This window comes from Leptinotarsa decemlineata, unplaced genomic scaffold (genome assembly GCF_025532065.1).
Source record: "Leptinotarsa decemlineata unplaced genomic scaffold, Ldec_3_MD MMD2_tig00001064_RagTag_RagTag, whole genome shotgun sequence".
NCBI lineage: Eukaryota > Metazoa > Arthropoda > Insecta > Coleoptera > Chrysomelidae > Leptinotarsa > Leptinotarsa decemlineata.
Genome location: NW_027412558.1, coordinates 15,479,083 through 15,501,845, shown reverse-complemented (window position 1 = coordinate 15,501,845; position 22,763 = coordinate 15,479,083). Strand labels below are relative to the sequence as shown.

Sequence of the window (22,763 nt, the reverse complement as noted above, 5' to 3'; positions counted from 1 at the left end):
ACAAGAAAGAAACCCACTTGTTCAGAATCGAATAATATTGTTTTTTGGAAAATTCTGACGTATCTGTTTGTCCGTCTGGCAGAACTGTTATTTGTCTGTCATATTTCGTATAAGGAATCACACGTTAAAAGGTAAGACCTCGTTAATCCTTAGCTCGCACAAGTTTAGACTTCTGAGGGTTGTTCGTAGGGGTGCGACAGCTGATTAACGGAAAAACAGATTTGAAACACATTTTAAACAGATGTCAAAAATGAGTCACCTGGATATCTTCCGAACGGAAAGAGATTGGAAAGAAAATTGGTAACCAATGATGTGGAAGTGAGCATTCATCATTCCAAAATGATAATAATAATGTTTATTGGTCTAATCGTATCACAAAATATATGAAACAATTAATGTAGAAATAGTAATAGAAGGCTTATGAACAAATAAATTACATAAATTCACTGCTTGTTGATGATATAAGAACGGTATTTTAAGTTTGAAATTTTTGAAATGTTAAATACTGATACGGCTGAAGAAACTGCTTATTAAAGTATATCGCCCGACACACAAAATCCATGGAAGCATATTTGTTTATCATTGTGATTCTGTGATTGTAAGTGTGTTTGGTGTAGAACAACAAAGCATTTTACAAAGAGAAGTGCAAATAAAGTAGCTCTACAATTTTTTTATGTGAGAAAATCAGTGATGTTTCGTCTTTGCTTTCCTTCGAAAAGTATTGTTTGAAATAAGCTTTGTTATTGTGTTTGTGAAATTTTTTCATCTACAGATTACGCTAATGTATTTCTTGATCCTACTTTTCAGGGATCCATCCAGTATTTTCGTAAAAGCATGTATTGTTCATAATGCCATGTTTTAAATGGCTGAAACGATGCACTAAGGTTTATATTTTGAAAAAAATAAAAAGTGAAAATATCAAATTGTTTATTGAACAAATGAGAAATTTTTAAAAAATCACAGAGCTCAAAAGAACACTAGAAATATTAATTTTTCAAAATATTGATATTGACTTGCAGAAATGAAAAGTTAATGAATGCGCTTTTATGCATTAAACATTTAGTCAAAAACAAATTTTTTCCAACCATATGATTACCATATTCCTCAAAAAAATTTCGATTAAAATTTCAACATCTCCGATTGTTCATAAATGAAAGGGAAATTACATTTCTTCAATTTCTCCTGTGAAGATATTTTCAGAAGTCTTGAAAGAACAACTCCAAAAAGGAAAAAAGAAGTACTATTTTCAAAGGTCATTATGTAAACTTCCTATTTGGAAAGATTGATTATTTGATAAAAGCATAATTGGATTACCATTTACTCTACTCATCAAATACCATATTTTTCATTTCTTAATAATCACATTTGATGTGTCAAAATATGTTTTTATCTCGAACGCAAATCGGTCCACCCGTTTCAATCAGTATATAATAATAACAACCTGTAAGGATTGTTTTCGGTAATTTTTGCTCGTCAATGAGCTTTTTGTCAATTTGGAATATCTGCAATAGTTTCTGAGATATTCGCAAAATCGAACCCCTCTCTTTCCTTAAATCAAATTGTTTATAACTTTCAATCTATGTATTAGCGTAACTTGAATCAAATCTTCAATTACTTTGTGTAAAATTACGATTGAGATATCCTCAATCATAATTTTCGATGAAGGCGAACTAAAAGTATGTGAACTGGACCAAGATTTCCCTGGTGGATGACCAATTTGTGAGCAAATGGTCATGCCAAGATGGCGGAATGTTGATATAATAAATATTGTTTTGTGTTAGGAATATTCAAGTGAGTCAGAAATTGTGGTTATTCAAGAGTGAGTGAGTGAATATTATATACTTAATGTTATAGTGTGTTCATTTGTTACTAGCCAGGAAGCATTCCTTATACACATTGATCGTCATTCTGAAATTATCAATGTGTATGTTTTATTAATCGTGCAGCTAATGTAATTTTATTTTCAATAGATAAATAGAAACAGCTAAATAAAAGACTCTGTACATTACTCTTTACTGATAATAACAAAATTCTGTGAAGGTTTATGAAAAATAAAATTAATTTTGAAAAGAAATTATAGCAGTGTATATTCATTTTGAAAACTTTTGAAGGTATTACTATGCACCTATTCGACAAATAAACTGAAATACCTTTTAGAAAATTGACAGATTGTTACAATAAGACGTCATTTTCTCCAGAGAACTAGTTCGTTGATGAAATTATTGTATAATCAGGAACACATCATATAAAAGTATTGAAATTTTTACGGAAATATATACGAGTATACTCTTGAGTATGGCTTACCTGTAATTTTGAAAAGCGTTGTAAATGGACGGGATTGAATAGTATTTCAGAACACTTCAGTTCGAAAGAACAAAGACTTATGTATGATGCAGAAGTATTCAGACTCATTAGTAAATGGTCCAAAGAGCAACTTGGCAGATTTGGTCCACAACCCATGCTGAATTCGTTAAATTTTGGTAAACATTCCTTCAGCGTAGCTAGTAGTTCGTCCGTGATGTAGACCAATCCCAAACTGAAAATAAAAATATAGCATTAGCAGCTGCTTTAGATTTGAGGATGACGCCATGTTGTCGATAGCTAATTTTGCGCTTTGATAGAAGCTGTTATTTGGACTACAGGAATATGTAATTATGTCTGTACGGTTGCACCCTTCCCTTCAATTTTGTGTAGTGATTGTGCACTACTAAGTAACTTTTTTAAGTTAAGTACTACTCTCACGCTGCTTCCGTTACTTACGCCACTGGAGCAAAAGACGGCAATGTTGAACAAAAGTCATTTTTTGGGACCAACTAGGAATTCAGAAGGACAACAGATAAAAGAGGCGAATTATATACCCGAGTGGTGGCATGAACATAATATATATACTATAAAAAAGATATCTAATACTCGACTTTCGGACTGATTTGGCGCTTGTCTGTAAATCAACTTGATTTTTTTTTCGATACTTCAACTCACCTGAAATGTAATTGTGTACAATCACCAGGAAACATTCGGTATTGAAAGAACCAGAAAGTTGTAGATGTTGTTGTGATGCTCTCCAGTAAGAGAAGAAATATTACACTAATCAACCACTTATCTTTGCCGGCTAGTCAAGACCAGAGTTGAACCACTATTCGAGTAAGATGTAAGCAGCATACAAAATAATACTCATAAGATCTGTCAATGTCACTTGGTGATTCTGAATATAATAATTCGAAATTAAACTACGAGACTCACCGTAGATGATATACTATTTTCGCTGGCTTTTTGAATGTGCGAGGATCAGAATGAATGAACAGACTCTTCAAATTGTTGTTCTTCTTCAACTGCTGCAGCAACTGAATAAATGCTTCCAAACAGTGCTTGGATGTAGTGACTAAGGTGACTTTTGCCTTTATTAGACTTTTTCCAAATGAGTTGGTGAGCATCCTAGCTGCATCAAGATTTTTAGGTATGAACGAAAATCTCACTGAGGGCCAAAATCTGGAAAAAATCGAAGTTGTATACAAGCTTTTCATGAAATTAAAAAATAAGGGGCAATGATGGTGAAATCTCAATACATTATTATAAAGTTCTTATCGTGCACAACATGCAATTTTGGTTCGGGTGATACCAATGAATTCAGTAATCTTAGAAACGTCCTCATTGCCCTCGTTGTCCATTACTTGGTCTTTGAAAAATACAACGGTCATATAGGTTTATTGCGTTTCAGAACATCAATTTCAACCAAGAAATATGAATTTTTACGGTCGGAGATAACCACGTCAAAGGTATTTTCTCGGTTTTTGATCGTGGCCTATACGTTTTCATAACTGACTTTTCATATACAACTGCGGTAGGCAATATTAAAGGTATCTTGAACCCACATGTGATCAAAAAACCATATTGAATACAAAAATACGTGCATCAATAATCGACAGGTAATGGTAGATGAAGAGATTTAAAAAACTGCTTGGAATATATAATGCTGATCCAAGCCGCAAGGACAATATTTCAATTATATTTGATAACTTCTGGTCATTTGTTAGGATGAATGCATGTAACTCCTCAAATTATCCTCGTTCACGTTACCTGTTGATAGAAAACCACTTTCCTAGGAAATCTGACTCTTGATAACAACAGGCCTCCCCATCTTCGATGGCGTTAAACGCTCAAAAAAGAACGTTTGGGAGGTCGTCAAGAAGGTTATCAGAGCACCTGCAGTTGAATGGGCTATCAAGTCGTTTCAACCCTTCAAATCTCCTGGAGAGGATGGTATACTCCCAGTTTTTCTTCAAAACGGACTAGGAATAATTTCACCTATTCTCATAAAATGTTATAGAGCTAGTCTGGCGTGTAATTATATACCACCCAGTTGGTTGGCATCAAAAGTGGTATATATACCTATAGTGGGTCGGAAAGACCCACACCCTGAATCGAAACACCCTTACATCCTTCCTGTTGAAAGGACTTAAGAGGATACTGGACGGACACATCAGGAGGGTGGCATTATATGCATCCCCCTGAATAACCACCAGTATGCTTATCAAACCGGCAAATCGATAGATTTAGCATCAAACAACCTTGTAGAGAAAGTCTCCCAATCCCTTGACAACAAAGAGATTGCGGTTGCTGTATTTCTCGATATTGAAGGAGCATTTGACAATGCACTACCTGAATCTATAGGATCGTCTATTGCTAGGTAAGGTATAAAATCGACCATAACTGGCTGGCTCTATGTCATGCTGGTAAACAGAACTGCAACCGGAACTTTTCAAGGCGAGGCCTCCGGTCACCAGAGGCAGCCCTCAGGGTGAGGTACTATCTCCACTTCAGTGGTCGCTCTTGATGGATAGTTGGTGCCTGAGGGAGCAGATGTCTGTCAACCCCAGCATAACTGGATAATCCCCTTCACCAGGAGGAGAAAATTGGACGATCTAACGTCACTTTCCCTCAATGGTGAGGTCATTCCATTTGGAACGGAGGTGAAATCTCTTCGCATTGTCCTCGATAAGAAACTCACCTGGAACGCTCACTTGGAAAAAGTTTTCACAAAGCCAGACTGTCCCTATGGACATGTCGAAGGATTTGTGATAAAACTTGGTGTTTAGGTCCCAAACAAATCCATTGGATTTATATCATGATTGTCAGACCAATGATCACTCATGGTGCAATTGCTTGGTGGCCAAAAGCTTAACAGAAAACGGCCCAGGCGAAGCTCTCTGGCTTACAGAGACAGGCTTGTCTGGCCATCAGTGGTGCCATCAGTACCACACCGTCAGCGGCTATGGAGACCCTTCTAGATCTACCTCCTCTCCACATTTTTCTGGGGACAGAGGCTAGATGGACTGCATGTACACTTGTGCACAGTGCTAATTGCACAAATCAATTGAATGCAGAATGCAACAGACTGTTGGTTGACACTGAAAGTCACAGCATTCTGGGAATGACCTCTGACCTTATGCTTCCAACTGTCAACTACGAACTGCCTTATAAAGTACTGTTCCCGGGTAGAGAGGACTGGATCCTCCGGGAGAAGTAAATATTAAGAGCAGATAGTTGTTGATTCACAGATAGATCAAAAACACCTTCCGGTTCTGGTGCAGGTGTTTTCAGTCGCAGACCCAGGATAGAGATATCTACCTACCTAGGAACCTATGCGACTGTATTTCAAGCGGAAATTTACGCTATTGAATTGTGTGCGGAGTGATTGGAAGAATCCAACCTCATACACAAGTCAATGAAGATAGAGCAACATCTAAATTGGTAGCAAATTGCCAAAAACGACTCTCCTCGGTAGGAAGACTGTCTGTGGAAGGCAATGAGGCTGCTGACTCCATTGCAAAAGAGGGTGCTGCAAGCAGCTTCATCGGATCAGAACCTGTCATTGGCATCGCTTTAGGCTTTGGCAAACAAACATTGAACAACTGGATGGCAAGAAGATTTATGGACTTCTTGCAGAATCTTCCAGGATTGGCTCGCTCCAAGCTTCGAAGCTTGATACCAAACAGTTGTTGAACTACAGTAGGGATGAACTACAATGTCTAACAGGTCTTCTTACAGGTCACTGTCATTTGAATCATCATATGCAAAGACTCGGACTGTCGGAAGACAGTGTGTATCGCCTCTTTTTGGAAAATGATGAAACAGTAGATCACATACTTTGTGCCTGTCCCGCTGGGGACTCAATCAGGTTTTTAGAGTTCGACAGAGCCGTACTCTTACCATCTGACCTGACCATGCAAACTAATCGGCTTCGGTGAGAAGCTTGCGGGTTGCGGTGGAGGGTCGAACAGACCCACTCTCTTTGGACCTAACCTAACCTAATCTACCTGTTTGGCAAATCTTCTTAATGACCTTGTGTCTAGTTTACTTTCCTCCATAAATTAGTATACCTATTGTAGACAGTAAAATATTCAAAATACATGAATTTAAGAAAATATTTTCATTTCTCCGACCAGGTAATACGGAATACTTACAATGAAATACTTAGGGCGTCTTAATACTACCTAACTACACTATAATTCCAGAATAGTAGATACTAAATTCTCAGAAATGACTGAACGTTTTTGCCTGAATATCTCTTGTAGTGGCGTACGAAAATTGTACCAAACAGATGAGAAAAAATGATGTTAAATTATACAGAATCACAACCTTGGCAACAATGTTTTCATTTTAATGCAATAATTCTGAGAATTTAGTGACTAGTATTATGGAATTGTACTGTAGTTCTCAATATACAGCTTGTCAAATGTAGTAAGAGCTTTCTGAATTCCGTTAAGGTCCCGCTACTAGATATGGAGAGAAAAAGAATTCTCAAGTCTCTTCCTAGATTTGACTAGCTGTAATAAAATAAGTTTTTCCATCTACTCAATGACTAATAACTTTACCTGTGTTCACACATGAACTCATTAGAAATTTAAACGTTAGGAAATCGACAAATAAAATGATTTTACAATAAAAGCTGAAAAAGGTTTTTGTTTAACGAAACAACTGTCGGGGTTTTCTTAAACTCTTCAGTTAAATTTCACAATGAAATGTTAATGGAATACGTTATCATTGTATCGACCAATTCCATTGCATGTTTGATAAAATTCGTTATTTTCGGAAGCATTCATTTGTCAAGCATTTTCATCAAAACTAGAATCATGCTTTTTGAAATTTTAAATTACAGAATGATTTTGGTGAGAAAATTGGTGACTCAGTAATGATATATATGACAGAAAAAGTGATATCGAAACAAAAATATACTTTTTTTTCATTGACCTTTTTAAACTCTCGATCAAAAATATACTCTCAGAGAATAATATATAATACTAATAGAATGTTTTCAAAGAAAAGTATGTTGAAGGATATCGAATAATCTTTACCAAAATAAGTTAACCGCCTTGAATATCAGACACAGGACGAAGCTCTTCCAGAAAAACTACTTGTTTGTACTTATGATGGTTTGAATATTACTGGAGTTTTTTCCCAACACCAAATCGTTATTTTTAACACCTCGATACGTGTTTCGATCACCAAGTGATCATCTTCAAAGAGGAAGATTAAAACTGTTTGTATGAATATTCTTTTTAGCAACGCTTCGGTTCAAATTGAATTTATTTGTATCAGTATATTTTCCTCTTTTCACGTTATGCACGAATAAATTTGTTCTGATTTCTATAACTATATATTTTCATGGGTTCCTCCTAATGCCAATATTTCAAGAAATACACTTACCTAGGATGAAGATATGCTTCTCTCCACGTTCTACAGACAGCTGAAGCGTTTTTTCTGTCCTTAGTGTTCAGTATATCGAAAAGTTCGACCAACACTACTGAAGGTAGGTGAGCCCAACCACTGAATTCTTCTGTTTCCTTGGGTTTCTTAACTGTGAAAATAAGAGCTGGTGAATTATCATAATCATATCGAAGGTAGTACATTTTTAATACCATCTTGTTATTCACTTGTGATTGATTGTTCATTTTTATACCGTGTGAATCAGCTATGCTATGCTTTTTTTCTTTCCGAAAATAGATCACAAATCAAAAATAAGGATTCTTGGTAGAAGATATAGAGTTTTGAAATGCCGATGAAAGAAGCAAACGTCCGGCAAGTACCCGGTTATTACTGACCAAATGATTCATTTATTTATTTACACACTGTTCTACAGGTTACACACAACTATAGAACAGAGATAGCTGAAGTGAAAAGATCTAATCTAGGATATGAAACATTAAACAATGTCGAGCTGACAACTTGCAGAATTGCATTTGACACACATGTTATGCAGAGGTGAACGTTTCAGAATATTTGTACGTGGTGTTGTCAGATAAAAATGATTAACAACTCCAGAGGTTGGTCTAGGTACATTGAAATTCAGTTTTTGCAGAATATGTGGGTCGATAATTAAATTATTAATCACGGAAAACTTTGCCTAATTCCTTCGAAATATTACAAGACAATTCGCTACAAACTTTGTTTTTCTTTTATATGTCTACAAAAGAGTCTGCAATGACATGTATCTAACTTCAAAGGTAGCTTCACAATAACCATTTTAATGTTGATAATAATGTCATTCGATTCTCCTTTTTATGATTTTGCTTGGCAGAACAATAATACAATAAAACTATTGTAAAAAATCCTGATGACTCTACGATTTTTTGAAATTAACAGTTTCAAAATACGACTCTATATGATCCACTTTTAAATTAATATCTATAACCCCTGAAAATATGAAATATATTCTGATAGTTGATTCTCAAAATTTTTTTCTCAAATCACAACTACCTGTTCTCTGTTTGAAGGTAGTTGACAATGTTTCGTGGTGCATTTCATTAGTTCGGACTTGCCTAATATGATATAAATTGATTTGAAATACCTGAAAAAATCTGTAAAAAAATTAAAAAAAGGAGATTATCTGAAAAAGAACAATTATATTAAGCACTGAAATTACAAAGAAATAAAATACAAGCAACAACCAGCAATTTATCATGAACTATTAACACTAGACTATGCTTTCGGGCTCTATAATATAAAGGAAGGTCTCGAAAAGGAACTAGGCATCATCAAAAATTACCTTCAACGAAACGGGTACTCCAAAGTGATGGTGAAATAGACTTCAGCTAGAAGACAGCAAGACCTACACGGAAGAGAAGCCGCCACAACCAGTACTTGTACTTCCCTACATCACAGGATTGTCGGAAAAGATAAGAAAGATTGGGTCCAAGTATAACATCAGAACCTGCTTCAGATCTGGGAACACCATCCGTAGCACCAAACGTCGACTGCGATTCCAAAAATTGCATTTTCCGGATACCTTGCGAGTGCGGAGAATCATACATCGCATCGTTGAAACTAAGAGGCCATTGAAAGTTCACTGAGCATAAGAAACACACACAGCGAGGAGAAACCAGCAAATCAAAAATAGCAGAGGAGTGTTGTTTTAAAAAGTGTTAACCGCTTTTTCTAAACCTTATCGTATTTGTGTATTTAAATTTATTCATATTCTAGTTGTTCTTTTTTTCGGGAGGTTTTAGAAAGTAAGTGACCCAGCTGCCTTACTTTTTTAGGATCAGGCCCGTACTTAGCATAATTATTGGAATTATGGTTAAATTGAACGACTGAAAACGATGAACGAAGAAATATTGAGCGAAATAATCCAAGAAGCCCAAACCACAAGTAACCCTACCACTCAAGCAAGTCAAAACTCTATCAGTCGATCATATTCTTCACCATTGAGTCAATCTTCACCCATCAAGTTCCCTACAAAAGATTAAGCATTTGTTTTCAGCGCTATCGAGAATGCAAAATTACAAGATTATCTTCTACAACTCGTTCCATTAGTTCAACCTAGAAACATACTTTTCTCGTCCAGAATTTCTAATAACAGAATCTGTATATACCTGTCCAGCAAGCAATTTGTAGACAAATTTCTCAACTACTATGGCTCTATAAAAATAAATGGTGAAATTATTTAAGCTCGGAGACTAATATCTCCAGCAGAAAGACTAGTAATATCCAATATTAGCACTACCATACCACACGACGATCTCATCACCAAACTGAAAGAAATTGGACTTACAATTATGTCACAAGTAAACTTTCTGAGAATCGGAGCTACCAATCCTGAATATAGCCATATACTCATTTTTAGAAGGCAGGTTTATATAACACAACCGGAAAATCTGGATATTCCAGAATCAATTGAGATATTTCACGATGATGTCACATATCGTGTGTTTCTATCAGAGATAACCAAACCTGTTTCAAATGTAAATAAATAGGTCATATCGCCTCCAAATGCACAACCCAGACTACCTCCCCTTCCCAAAACAACTTTCCAGTACCGAACCAACCCATCCTATCACATCCATTGGACACTAGAGAAGCTCCAAAGGAAATACCAAATCAAGCATCTACAAGTTAACAAACGAACGAAAATGTAGACAATTCTACATAGCAGAATAGTAAGAAAACCGGAAAGAGGAACCTTTCAGAAATCTTGACTCCAACGTCAGAAGATTAAGAATTCCTAACTCCCAAGAATACAGATCAAAACATGAAACCAATTAGTCGAGTACTTATTAAACCTATCAAGGATTACATTGACAAGCAACAATGAGAGTTTGTAATCAATTCAGAACAACTGAAGGACCTGTTCGAGAACACACATGGATCGAAAGATGTATTGAGTTCAGCAAAGTACAATACAGATAATATCCAAGGACTGATAGACATGTTACTTGAGATCCATCCAAGTATTGAAGACAGAAACTTGAAAGGGAGGTGCACGAAATTGAGGAAAAAATTACAGAGACAAGTCGAATCCGAAAAGATCAACAGATCAACTATTTTAAAACGTTTTCTTCCAATAATATTCAATACTACAATGGAACTTGAATGGATATCATGTCCATTTGAGTATGCTTCAAATATTGCTAGCAGAACATTTCCCAGATATTATTTCCCCACAGGAAACCCATTTTCATGAAAATAATATTCACCACTTAAAACAGTACAAAGGATTCTTTCAAAATCACACTTTTGATGGAGAAGCTAGTGGAGGAACAGCAATATATGTCAAATCTAATATAATTGTTAGCCAAATAAACCTACTCACAAATTTGGAGGCTATTGCAGTTGAAATCTTCACACCAAGAAAAATCCATATATGCAATATCTATATACCACCAAACGTCGAACTAGACGAACAAGAACTGGAACAATTGTTGGGCCAAATTCCGACACCGCGTTTAATTCTTGGAGACTTCAACGCACACAACATTATTTAGGGATCGAATTCCTCAAATGGTAGGGGACACAAATTGGAAAATATTTTCAATAATTCAAAATCTGCCATTTTGAATGATGGATCGAATACCAGAATCAACTCCTCCAACGAAAATTCTTCGGTACTAGACCTATCAACATGCGATCCAAATCTTTTGTGCCAATTGAACTGGAAAGTTATGGAAGATCTCTATGGAAGCGATCATTATCCCATATTAATCACTGACATGAGGAAAGGATACATTAGACCAGAGAATTGCAAATTACCTCCAAAATGGAATTCGAAAAATGCAAACTGGTCTCAATACTCCAACTTCATTGAGGACCATATTTCCCAAATGGAAATTTCCGATGATATCGATTTGACAATAGAGAACTTCAATAATTTGATAAAGGAGGCTGCAAATGAAGCAATTGGTGAAACAAAACATTTACAAAAATATAAACCAGTACCATGGTAGAATAATGAATTTTGTGCAGCAATAAATGCCAGTAAACATGCTCTGAAGCAATTCAAAAGGTTTAAAACGGAGGAACTCATGATCGAATATAAAAACAGAAAGCAAAAACGCGCAAAATAATAAAAGAGGCTAAAACTATTTCGTGGAGGAAATATGTTCAAACTATAAACAGTAATACCCCAATATCAAAAGTATGGAAAATGGTTCGAAACATATCAGGAATTAATGCATATAAAGGAATACCGGCATTAGAGAAGAATGGTCTAATGATCACCCAAGAGAGAGGAAATAGCTGAAGAATTGGCGGAAAATGCAAGCAATACTCTTCCAATGACAATTACGACAAAATATTCCTCTCGAGGAAACTGAAACAGGAACACATCCCATTTATAATTCAAAATATTCAAGATCCAATAAATATTCCTATCACTGAATCGGAAGTCATTGAATCGCTGAATTTACTTAAAGCCAGCTCACTAGGCCCAGATGATATTCCACCACCATTCTTGAAAAATTTGCCTAGAATCGCGAAAAATATACTTATAGAAATATTCAATTTGATATGGACTAGACAGAAATTTCCACGAATATGGAGAGAAGCAATAATCATTCTCATCTTAAAGCCTAACCAATCTGCAATACGAACGGAGACCTATTTCTCTGACATGTACAATGTGCAAATTGTTGGAGAAAATCTTGAATAAACGACTGATGTGGACACTCGAAAGTAAAAACCAAATCATCCTCGAGCAATCCAGATTCAGACCACACAGAAGTACTCTAGATAATATCTTAGATCTAGTAAGTCACATACACGACGCCTTTGCCAATCAACAGAAATGTATGGCTATTTATTTTGATATTAATAGAGCCTTCGACACAGCATGGCGTCACCATATCCTAACCAAATTTCCTTCATTCAAAACTTCTTGAGTGACAGAAAATTTCGAGTTCGAGTTGATGGATTATTATCTCAACAGAAAGATCAATATAATGGCATTCCACAAGGGTCCATTATTAGCCCAACTTTGTTCTTGATAGCAATCAATAATTTGTTACAATCACTAAAAAAACCGGCTCAGGCGAGGCTATATGCCGATGATTTGATACTGTTTGCAAAAGTAAAGAACATCAATAACCTAGGAACTCTTTTACAACAGCAAATAAAACTCTTTGAAAATTGGTCCAAACACACGGGTCTCAGATTTCCGCCAGAAAAAACCAAATGCCTATTATTTTCAAAAAAACTAAGTGAAACAATCCCAGTTATCAAACTGAACAATGTAACTTTGATTTCTGTTACCACCATAAGATTTTTGGGAATGATATTCGACCAAACACTGAATTGGAAGCATCTTATTGAGCACCTAATTTTATCATGCGAAAAGGGTTTAAACTTACTCAAACATTTAGCTGGTAGACAATGGGGGGCGGAAGGGTCAACTTTACTTCTACTTTACAGATCACTGATACGTTCAAAAATAGACTACGGAAGTATTGCTTATGTTTCAGCCAAGAAAACTACGTTGAAGCCCCTGGACACAATACATAATTCTGACGGACGTATCATTTTAGGAGCATACAGAACGGGTCCAGTTGAGAGTTTAAATTGCGAAATTGGGGAACCATCACTGAGTCATCGCAGAATGCAGTTGAGTATATCGTATGCATCAGCCGTTGCATCACCATCCAACTTACAAGAACACGATAACAAATCGGTTTCTTACCTCATACGATCGACCAAGAACAGACTCCCCATTACGATAGGATAAGACAATATCTTGACTCGATCCAAATCCAGAAATTTCCTTCTGTATATCCCACAAATATTAGTACTCCACCACCATGGCTGATAAACCCACCAATATTCAACTACCAGCTATCCAAGTCCATTATGCCACAAATACTAACATCATTATCCAGAACTTCAGGCAAGTGCTCATTAAGTATAAGGGCTACAAAGAAATGTACACAGATTCCTAAAAAACTGATGTAGGAGTTGGTGCCGCAGTAGTAATTGATCAGATGAATTTAACTTTCAAATTTCCGAAAACGGTAACAATCCTCACAGGGGAACTTTTTGCCATTCTTCAAGCACTTCTTTATGCAAAAGCAGATGAAGCTGAAAAATTTATAATAATCTCAGACTCGATCAAAAGTCCCAACATCCAACCGGTTAAATTATCAAATAAATTTGCAAATTTTGAATAAGCAAGTTGTCCTACTTTGGATCCCCTCTCATATAGGAAATAAGAGGCAACGAAACAACCGACCGAAGCACACGTGGAAATCTGATAAGAAGAGAAAAAGTGATAATGACTCGACTCAGAATAGGACATACAAGGCTTACCCATGAATACCTGATATCTTGAGAAGAAGAACCACAGTGTCAAATTTGTGAAATGCCACTCACAGTAAAACACATCATAAAGGAATGTCCGATGTTCCAAATAGAAAGAGACAATTACAATATACCTCAAGATTTGAAAGAAGCTCTAGGACGACATCAAGTGAAAAATATTATTTACTTTTTAACTGCTTTCAACCTCATTATAAAATTGTAAATACTACTCAATGATTTGTAACAAATACACTCCGCCGCTAATAACCATCAGGTTGATGCGGATGATTTTAAATAAAGAAAAGGAATAGCAGAGCACGTTTAGACTCATCAACATAACATCAAGTGGGTTCAAGCTGAAATCATCCACAAGGAGGACCACTGGTTTAGGAGAATATTCAAAAAAGCCGTATATATGTTGTCCAACAACGCATTTAGCCAAGCTAGCGTAGAGACACGCAACATATGGAAACCACGAATCAAGCGGAACACGACCAACTCCCGCCTAACGGTCAGCTTTCGCTAAAACCGATGAAGCGAAAAGAGGTGATAGGTGAAAGCATTCGAATGACCTATAAATAGACAGATATAGGAGGAATAAGTCCGGTTATCACCCGAAGACGATTGTGGATACTAACAATCGGAACGTCGTGAAGTAATTTGGTTTGAAATCTTTTAATTTTTAATTTTCATTTCTTGTTAATAATTTTATTTCATTGCAATTTCAGTTTTTTTGTATATTATAATTGTTATTTTCCAGCTAATCTCTCTTTTTTTAATTTCTTACAGATTCTTTCAGGTATTTCAAATCAATTTATATCATATTAGACAATGGAAGTCCGAACTAATGAAATGTAGGTGTTCTATATACGAAGTCAGAAAAGATCTTTTCAAAATTTCATTTTTCACACATTGAATTGGCGTCGGTTTGAAGTTCAGGCAATACTACCACCTTTCAAATCCGTCCCATCATCCACAGGGAGCCCACCGATTTCAAAAATGACAGTACTTGAAGTAGATATCACTGTCTGTACCTCACATCTTCCTTCAATCACTATGAAAAACAGTTCTATGACTGAGCAAATGAAGAAAAGTATTTGTTGATGTCAATTTGTATAGCAACTGTAACATGAATGAAAATAATCAAAACAAACAATATACACTTCAAATAGGTGTCAGCACTCTGATTATAATTCATTTGGAGTATCACTGTTGACTGCTCAGAAGAATCTCAGATCTGTGAAAATATCAAATAGAATCTTGTTAAAATTGAAGGGGGTATATTTTTAGGAGAGGTTCATCTTTGGGAAAATCACTTTTTTTGTATGGAGAAGCAGAAAGCCAAAACCTTTCTTTCCTATAAAATAGAAATTTGAATAATTTGTTTGTTAAAATCCACAAGTTAAAATTGGCAAAAAGTTTTCTTTGTATTCAGATTATCTCGGAAAAATGAAATGTTACAGTCTACAGTTGGATGCGATATTTTTTCTCCTCCTTTGAGTGAGGGCTTTACGATTGCTGTCTTGTATTCAAGGGGGTAAAAACATCCACAAGATTTTTTATTGATGATCAAAATGAGAGGTGATGTCAATTCGACAACTTCTGACAATATTTCCGTTTTTATATTGTCAGTGCCTGGTGACTTTCCATTTGATAATATTGGTCATTTCAGTTTCATTTGTGGGGTTCAAAAATATCGATTTTGGTTTTCTATACCGGGTGGAGCCGCAGATAGTTTCAGTATCTTAGTCGCGAGATTTAGACCAATTTTAATGAAGAAGTCATTGAAAATGTCAGCTATTTAATATTTTTTTAATGTATTGTTGGAGTCATCAAGACTTGGTTTTATATTGTTTTCTTTGGTATGTCTTCACTTATTGTTTGCTATCATTTTTTGGCATTACCTTTATTCATTTTAATATGACGTTTATTGTAATCAATTTCTGTTTTCGTAATTAAATTTGATAAGTGGTTTCTATATATAATAAAAGTTAAAACTAATACAGTTTATTGTATGATTTTCAGTATAAATGGTTTTACAAAAACCGCGACACGTGTTTCGCTATATAATAGCTTCCTCAAGCGTAAACTAAAAGTTACTTCTGAATTACAATTATTTTATACTCTAATATATTTCCTACTCGTATGTCTAATTTCTAATGAATTAATTTACCTGAAAAGGTCAGGTATTAACTAATTAACAATATGAATACATTTTTCGAAAGTACGGCAAATATACTCAACTATTCAATTCATAAAATATTGAGAGTTTTTGAATTTGTTTATTTTCATAATCTTCAACAGGTTAAGTTTCGAATATTTTTTCTGGAAATGGGGAGGCTTGAATTCAAGGTTGAACTCATGTCCCTCTGTGATTTAATGAGTGGCATATGTGGAATTTATTTTTTCTATTCTGGAAACTATTTTTGTGTTCCTTTATGCGGGCTCTTAACGTTTTTCCAGTTTTCGAGAGCTTACATAAATTGATTGTAGACAGTAAAGTCGCATTCGCTCATAACTTTCAGGTAGTCCAAAGTACTTGAATCATTTTTGTTGAAATTTATATTAATTTCACCGAGAAACACGTCCTCATCAAAATTGTTCTCTTCTTTAAAATATTCGTGTAGAGTCCCGTTATGAAGTAAAGCTACTCGCCTATTTCAAAATTGATGGGGGTAAATATACTTTTGTTTGAGTGAATTTTGTCAAAGGTGCCTATTTTATTTAATTTTTTTCTTTCGTTCATTACAAAAACATACCCTCGCGCATCGTCCTCCGGCGTCTTACAGTAGACGCGACGCGTAATGGCTTACTGAGTTATTATTATCGTGATAACTTTTCAACTAACGATTCGTTCGAATTACCCAGTGTTAAATACAAAGTTCATCTATATTGAATACTTAAGACGACAATTGTATCAATTTTTATAAGAATTTGACAGATATTTTAAAAATGTGCATTGTAAAAGAAGTTTCCAATTTAATTGTATTTATGGTTCAGTATTTTGCGTATTGTGGCTACCACATAAGAGGTAGATGAATGCTATTATCAACATTTATTCAGAACTATTCAAGATGAACAAATTTACGGTACATTATCTTCATGTAACTCGAACGGTATAGCCAGCGCAAGCCATGATAGCTCTCAGGCAGCAAGGCTTTTAAATCTGTTTAAAATCTGTTTTTCTGTTAATCAGCTGTCACCCCCATACAAACGACAACTCTCAGAAGTTGAGAAACTTGTGCGAGCTAAGGACTAACGAGGTCTTACCTTTTAACGTGTGATTCCTAACACGGTTGAAGAATCATCTGTGCTTCAACCAGATAAATTCTCTCGAGAAAACTATCTGGTCGAGGCGGGAATCGAACCCACGGCCTTCCGATCGGGCGAACTACCACCGCGGCCAATTTGCCACTTACTTTATACTTATCGTTATATTATGACCAAAATTATACAAAACTTAAATTGTAGCCTATATGTTATTCTGATGCAAAACCTGTATTTATGTGAAGTTTCAATAAAATCCGTTCAGTCGTTTGGGCGTGAATGAGCTACAAACATATATACATTTATCCATCCTAATAAACTTTCAAATTCATATTAGTATAGAATAGTATAGATAGATTCGATAAGTACACATAGGAAGTACACCATAATGCCAAAAAAACCGACAAGAAAAAAAAGTGATCTTTGAAACATCGATATTTACTGGGTATACAACATTCATTCTGGTAGAATGAATCATTTTATTATTCAAAAAGTAACAAGTACGTATCTTTAGATTGAAAATTCAAAAGTCCTGACAGTGAGCAAAGCTTCATTGTGAACTTGAATTTGAACGAATTCACAAAAAACTTTCATTTTAAATTTGGGAGTTATGAAAACTTGTTGATAATGGCTAGTATCGACATTAACGACGCATATTATATATATGGTATTAATTGACTTTCATTAGGTCTTAATTTAGCATCATATATTTCAAACCTTCATATCTGGAAAATATTGATTAATTATTTTGATGATTTCTTGTTCTTTGACAAAAGCAAAAAATTGTCAACTGGCAGTTGAAAACACCAACTATTTATTGATTAATTTAGGGTTTCTCATAAATTCAAACAAAAATAAAGTTATACCCACCTGAGAATTACAAATTTCAGGGTTTATATGTGATAAAAAAATTGGCAATGATTTAATAAATTCGTGTAATAAAATAATTCAGTTCTGACATAAAAGAAGATGCTCAGTAATTTACTTGGAGGCATATTTGGATTGGCATATTTGGATTGCAGCAAGCCCAGTGGTTAAAATATAAATTGAATTTTTTCAATTGATAAATCCATTTGTAGGCAAAATTTATGAATACTGACTGAGACTTCAGTGGTTCAAGAATAATTACTTGGTCTCTCGGCTCTACTAGACAAATTGCAACATTTCATGGCTTTCATCATAAAATGTGTACGCTGTAAATCTTTTAGGGAAATGCATTGTATTATTTGACGTTACACGCATAGCCGCCTTCATTAAAGTCAGTGTTATATATTTCATCGTTAAATGCAACAGTTTTTTGTATTTTCAATTTTTGTACAAAAAGCACTTGTACTTATTTCCATAAGAAGATATTGAGAAACCATCCTAATTTATGTAAGAGAATGTCTGAAAAATATAAGATAAGATATAATAATTTATTGATCTTTTATATATATATATATATATATATATATATATATATATATATATATATATATATATATATAAATAAGATAGGTCACATATACACACATACAATATTACTGTTTCGCCGTTCATTTGTGTTTCTTTGGATAACACAGTTATATACTCGTCAGTAGAGTAAACACAATTTGTAATTAATAGATATTTCAGATACTTTTTGAAAAAGTATTGATTTTAACTTTTTGACATGGGGAGGTAGCATATTGTATAAGTTGACATCGATAGAGTTTCTGCTTGACTTTTTCAGTCCGAATCTAGTGGTCCTCAACAAATCACATCCTCTAGTCTCATAATCGTGAAAATTACCATTTCTGTTTAATGTTGATTCATTATTATGAATATCTATCAAAAGATGATACAGATAAATAGAAGGTACTGTCATTAGTTTCATCGAAAGGAAATGAGGTTTACAGGAGTCTAAGAAACCAGCCCCAGATAATATCCTTACGGTCTTTTTTTGTAACAAAATATACTATTTGCGTTAGTACTATTTCCCCAGAGAATTGTTCCATATAAGATCTGAGAATGGAAAAAAACGAAGAAGAAATGTGTGATTCGACAGTTTGATGCTAAGTTGTTCAATGTACTCTAACCAGTTCACAGTATCATCTAGATGTATGCCTAAGAGTTCAACACTGTGTCAACCCAAGAAGTGTTTGATGTAAAAATTATGTGTTGAGTTTTATTTTCGTCTAACATTAAATTATTTCTTTTGAACCAAATGTCAGCATTCTTTTGAGTTAGATTTATATCGCGCACAAAATTATCCTTGATTTTTCCGGATGTTGTAAGAGTAGTATCATCGGCGAAAGCAAAACAATCATGAGGTGACATGAATGAAAAGTGACCATTTATAAAGGTTATGAATAAAACATCATTTATTTTATTTATAGGTAAATTTTTTTAATACAAGTTACTAATTGGACTTTTCAAAAATGTATGTCACACATTAACGTTTCGAAGTAAACATTTAAGCTTAGGCTTCATTATACTTGAGGGCAGATTATGTGTTGATCTGTTTTTTTAGATTGTGGATCATGAAACGTTACTTCTCCCAATTTTTTCAATATTTAAATCTTTAACAAAAAATGTGTTAACATTTGTTTGTCTATTATTCGATCATGACACGCAGTATGCAAGTTTTCATTTGAAAATGGAGAGTGTATCTATCTTCTGTGTGGAGCATCTGGAGTCATCAGTGCCTACCTATAGTTGTAGTAGTTTGGGCCTCCGACTGGTATGTGATCAAAGGAAAGTAGAAATTGGAGAATTTCTTTTGAACGCAGATCCTCAAACTAACGATGAATTTAGCTTGTTATTTGACGATGAATGAGATGATCAAAGCATTGACATCGCATCAGCGGCGGCTCGTCAGAGGAGGCTTAGCCTCCCCATAAAATTTGAGGCTATTCATCGCAATAAATTTAAAGATATTGACAAATAATTATGATTATTTTTTTCTAAAAATTCTTGGTTATCATTACTTTACCATTAATTTTCAATATAAATACATAATATGCCCGAAAAACACTCACTCACTCACTATGTAGTACGTACCACACTGTATCCTGCATCAACAAAACTCAAACGCACCGCCCTTGAACGAATAACGAATAAACCATCAACCCGAAATAATAAATGTCATACCTTGCAAGGGAGCCAAGCCTCCGACCGCTTTAAAATACACAGGCTGCACGAGACCGATCCAACCAGCGAAATACGTCCCGAGTTGTAATTTCGATTGCAGAAATTATAGCGTTAGAGGTGGCTAACCTCCAGTTGGTCTCCGTTAGTGTACGACTGCGTTTGTTTTTTATTTCATTATTCGGAAGGGATGCCGTGACGGACCGGGACTGAAAAATATTTCGGTAAATCGTTTTAGTGTTTCTTGATAATATTTGTTATTTGTGTATAAAACAGGCAGTATTGTATTGTAGCAGTGCTTTTTGGTAATATTTTTAATGTGTTTTAAGGTGTTTTCTTTCAATTTCAAGGTGTTTTCAGGTTTTCACTTCTCGGTAGGTTTTCTTTTTCATTTATTATGGATAAGTTGGACGAAATTAAAAAATCTGAGATATAGTCGATTGGTTGCTGACAAATAATTTTAAGTCTTTATCTTATGATAATAAATTTTACATTATTAAAACTCTGGGAAGGCCTCAACCAAATTTGATTTCAATTAAAACGTCAGATAATCGACAAAATCGAGGATTTAATATTAGTTGGTACAATAAATGCGATTGGTTAACCGGCTCCATTAAACGAGAAAAATTTTTTGTTGGCCCTGTGTTTTATTTTTCGTGCAAACCGAATACCAAACGTGGTCTAAAATAGGATACTCAGATTTAAAAAATTTACCTCATTCTACAGAAAGACATTTCAAATCTAAGGAGCATATATTTTCGTCTCGTAAATTAAAATTGTTTAGCAAACAAAATATAGCGACAGCTTTAGATACAGCTCAAAAAGAGGCCATAGTTTCTTTTAATAATCAGGTTAGGGAAAATCGGTCGAATTTAAAAAGACTTATCGATATTACGATTTATTTGGGTTCTCAAGAATTAGCTTTTCGTGGACACGCCGAAACCGAAGATTCGATTAATCGCGGCAATAACAAGGAACTTTTAATGTTATGGGGCAAATATGATTCACAATTTGTCACTTTTTTAAACGGTAGCGTTTTTTCGGGCACCTCAAAAACCATCCAAAATCAGCTTATAGACAGTGTGGCATATATTATTAAGTGTTTCTATTTTTGCATGGGAAATTGATGAAACTACCTATATTACCTGTACATCACCACTTTCAATTGTTTTTAGATATGTCGAAGATGGTAATGTGGTAGAACATTTTATGGGTTTCCATGATGTTTCATCTGGGCGCACGGCTGACGATTTGTTTAATTTTTCAATTCGTACGTGTGACACCTATAATTTTAGGCATAAAAATTTTCCGACCTCCGGCAAGATTTTCTGTGTGAATATAGCCTTTATGACTTTAGCCCCCCTGTTCTCCAATGTACGAGCCATCACTGCATCGGATCGACCATATAGAAAATGATCATCCACAAGTGATTGTACGCTTTCTTTCTACTTATAAGATACCTTTTATCTTCTTGAAATGAATGCAGAACTTTGCATGATACATTTGCAATTTGCGAGGAAAATTGCATGAATACTTTCTTGAGAATTTTTTCGTCTGATGTCGCATCATTGTTGTTTTTTGTTTGTATTTCACTTATCATAAATTAACAAGTATTTGTACTAATATCCCATCCATATTCAGATTTATGTACAATGTTATGAGGGTCATTAATAAATATTATTGATTAACGAGCTCTCAAATTGGATCCCTGCGAGACTCCTGAGTTGCCACGTAACATCCCAGAGACGTCACTATCGTTGCGCGACAAATCATACAAATAACTATTTAGTGGCTTAACAAAATCATCGAATAGTCCAAACTTCCATAAATTTCTCCGCAAAATGTCATAATCTGCATGATTGAATGCTTTCCGAAAATGACTACATGACTCATATATTTCCATGGCGCATTTGCTTTTTCAGCTATAGAAAAACCTGCAGCACCACATCACCTGAAGATCTTGATCTGCCAATGTCCTCTCTCTCTCTCTCATAAAACAAAATGTAGAGTATCTCCAGAGGCTCCAATTAATTCGCCAGAACACTCAGTGACATGAAAATTAGTAAAATCTGTTTGGCAATTCTGTTCAAATACATTGAATGCTTCATTTCCGATAATAAATGAATTGGCGTTGATAGATTTGTTTATTTTGAAGTCGTGTTATTGAAAAACTTTGTAAAATTTTCAATAAACCATATATTAATATGGTTTATTGAAAATTCATTGTACACAATTTTTCTATTGTGCATTCTTCATATAATCAGATCTGAAATTTTCTATGCACACCAGATTTATTGATAGGTTTAGTAATAGTTATTTTACATTGAATT

At 34.7% G+C, this 22,763-nt stretch overlaps 2 protein-coding genes across 3 annotated transcripts in view; one reads left to right on the top strand and one right to left on the bottom strand.

Moving 5' to 3' along the window:
• The window catches only part of LOC141482444 (uncharacterized), a 69,775-nt gene extending 60,377 nt beyond the window's left edge, over positions 1-9,398 (bottom strand). For both annotated transcript variants that reach the window (XM_074175766.1, XM_074175767.1), the window contains exons 1-4: positions 9,044-9,398; positions 7,705-7,855; positions 3,241-3,486; positions 2,305-2,536 (exon numbers count right to left, since the gene is read on the bottom strand). In XM_074175766.1, coding sequence (XP_074031867.1) covers positions 2,305-2,536; positions 3,241-3,431 — 423 coding nt within the window. In that variant the 5' untranslated portion in view covers positions 3,432-3,486; positions 7,705-7,855; positions 9,044-9,398. The remainder of the gene's footprint in view (positions 1-2,304; positions 2,537-3,240; positions 3,487-7,704; positions 7,856-9,043) is intronic.
• The window catches only part of heph (polypyrimidine tract-binding protein 1 heph), an 862,450-nt gene that overhangs the window by 40,440 nt on the left and 799,247 nt on the right, over positions 1-22,763 (top strand). The gene's annotated exons all lie outside the window — the stretch shown is intronic.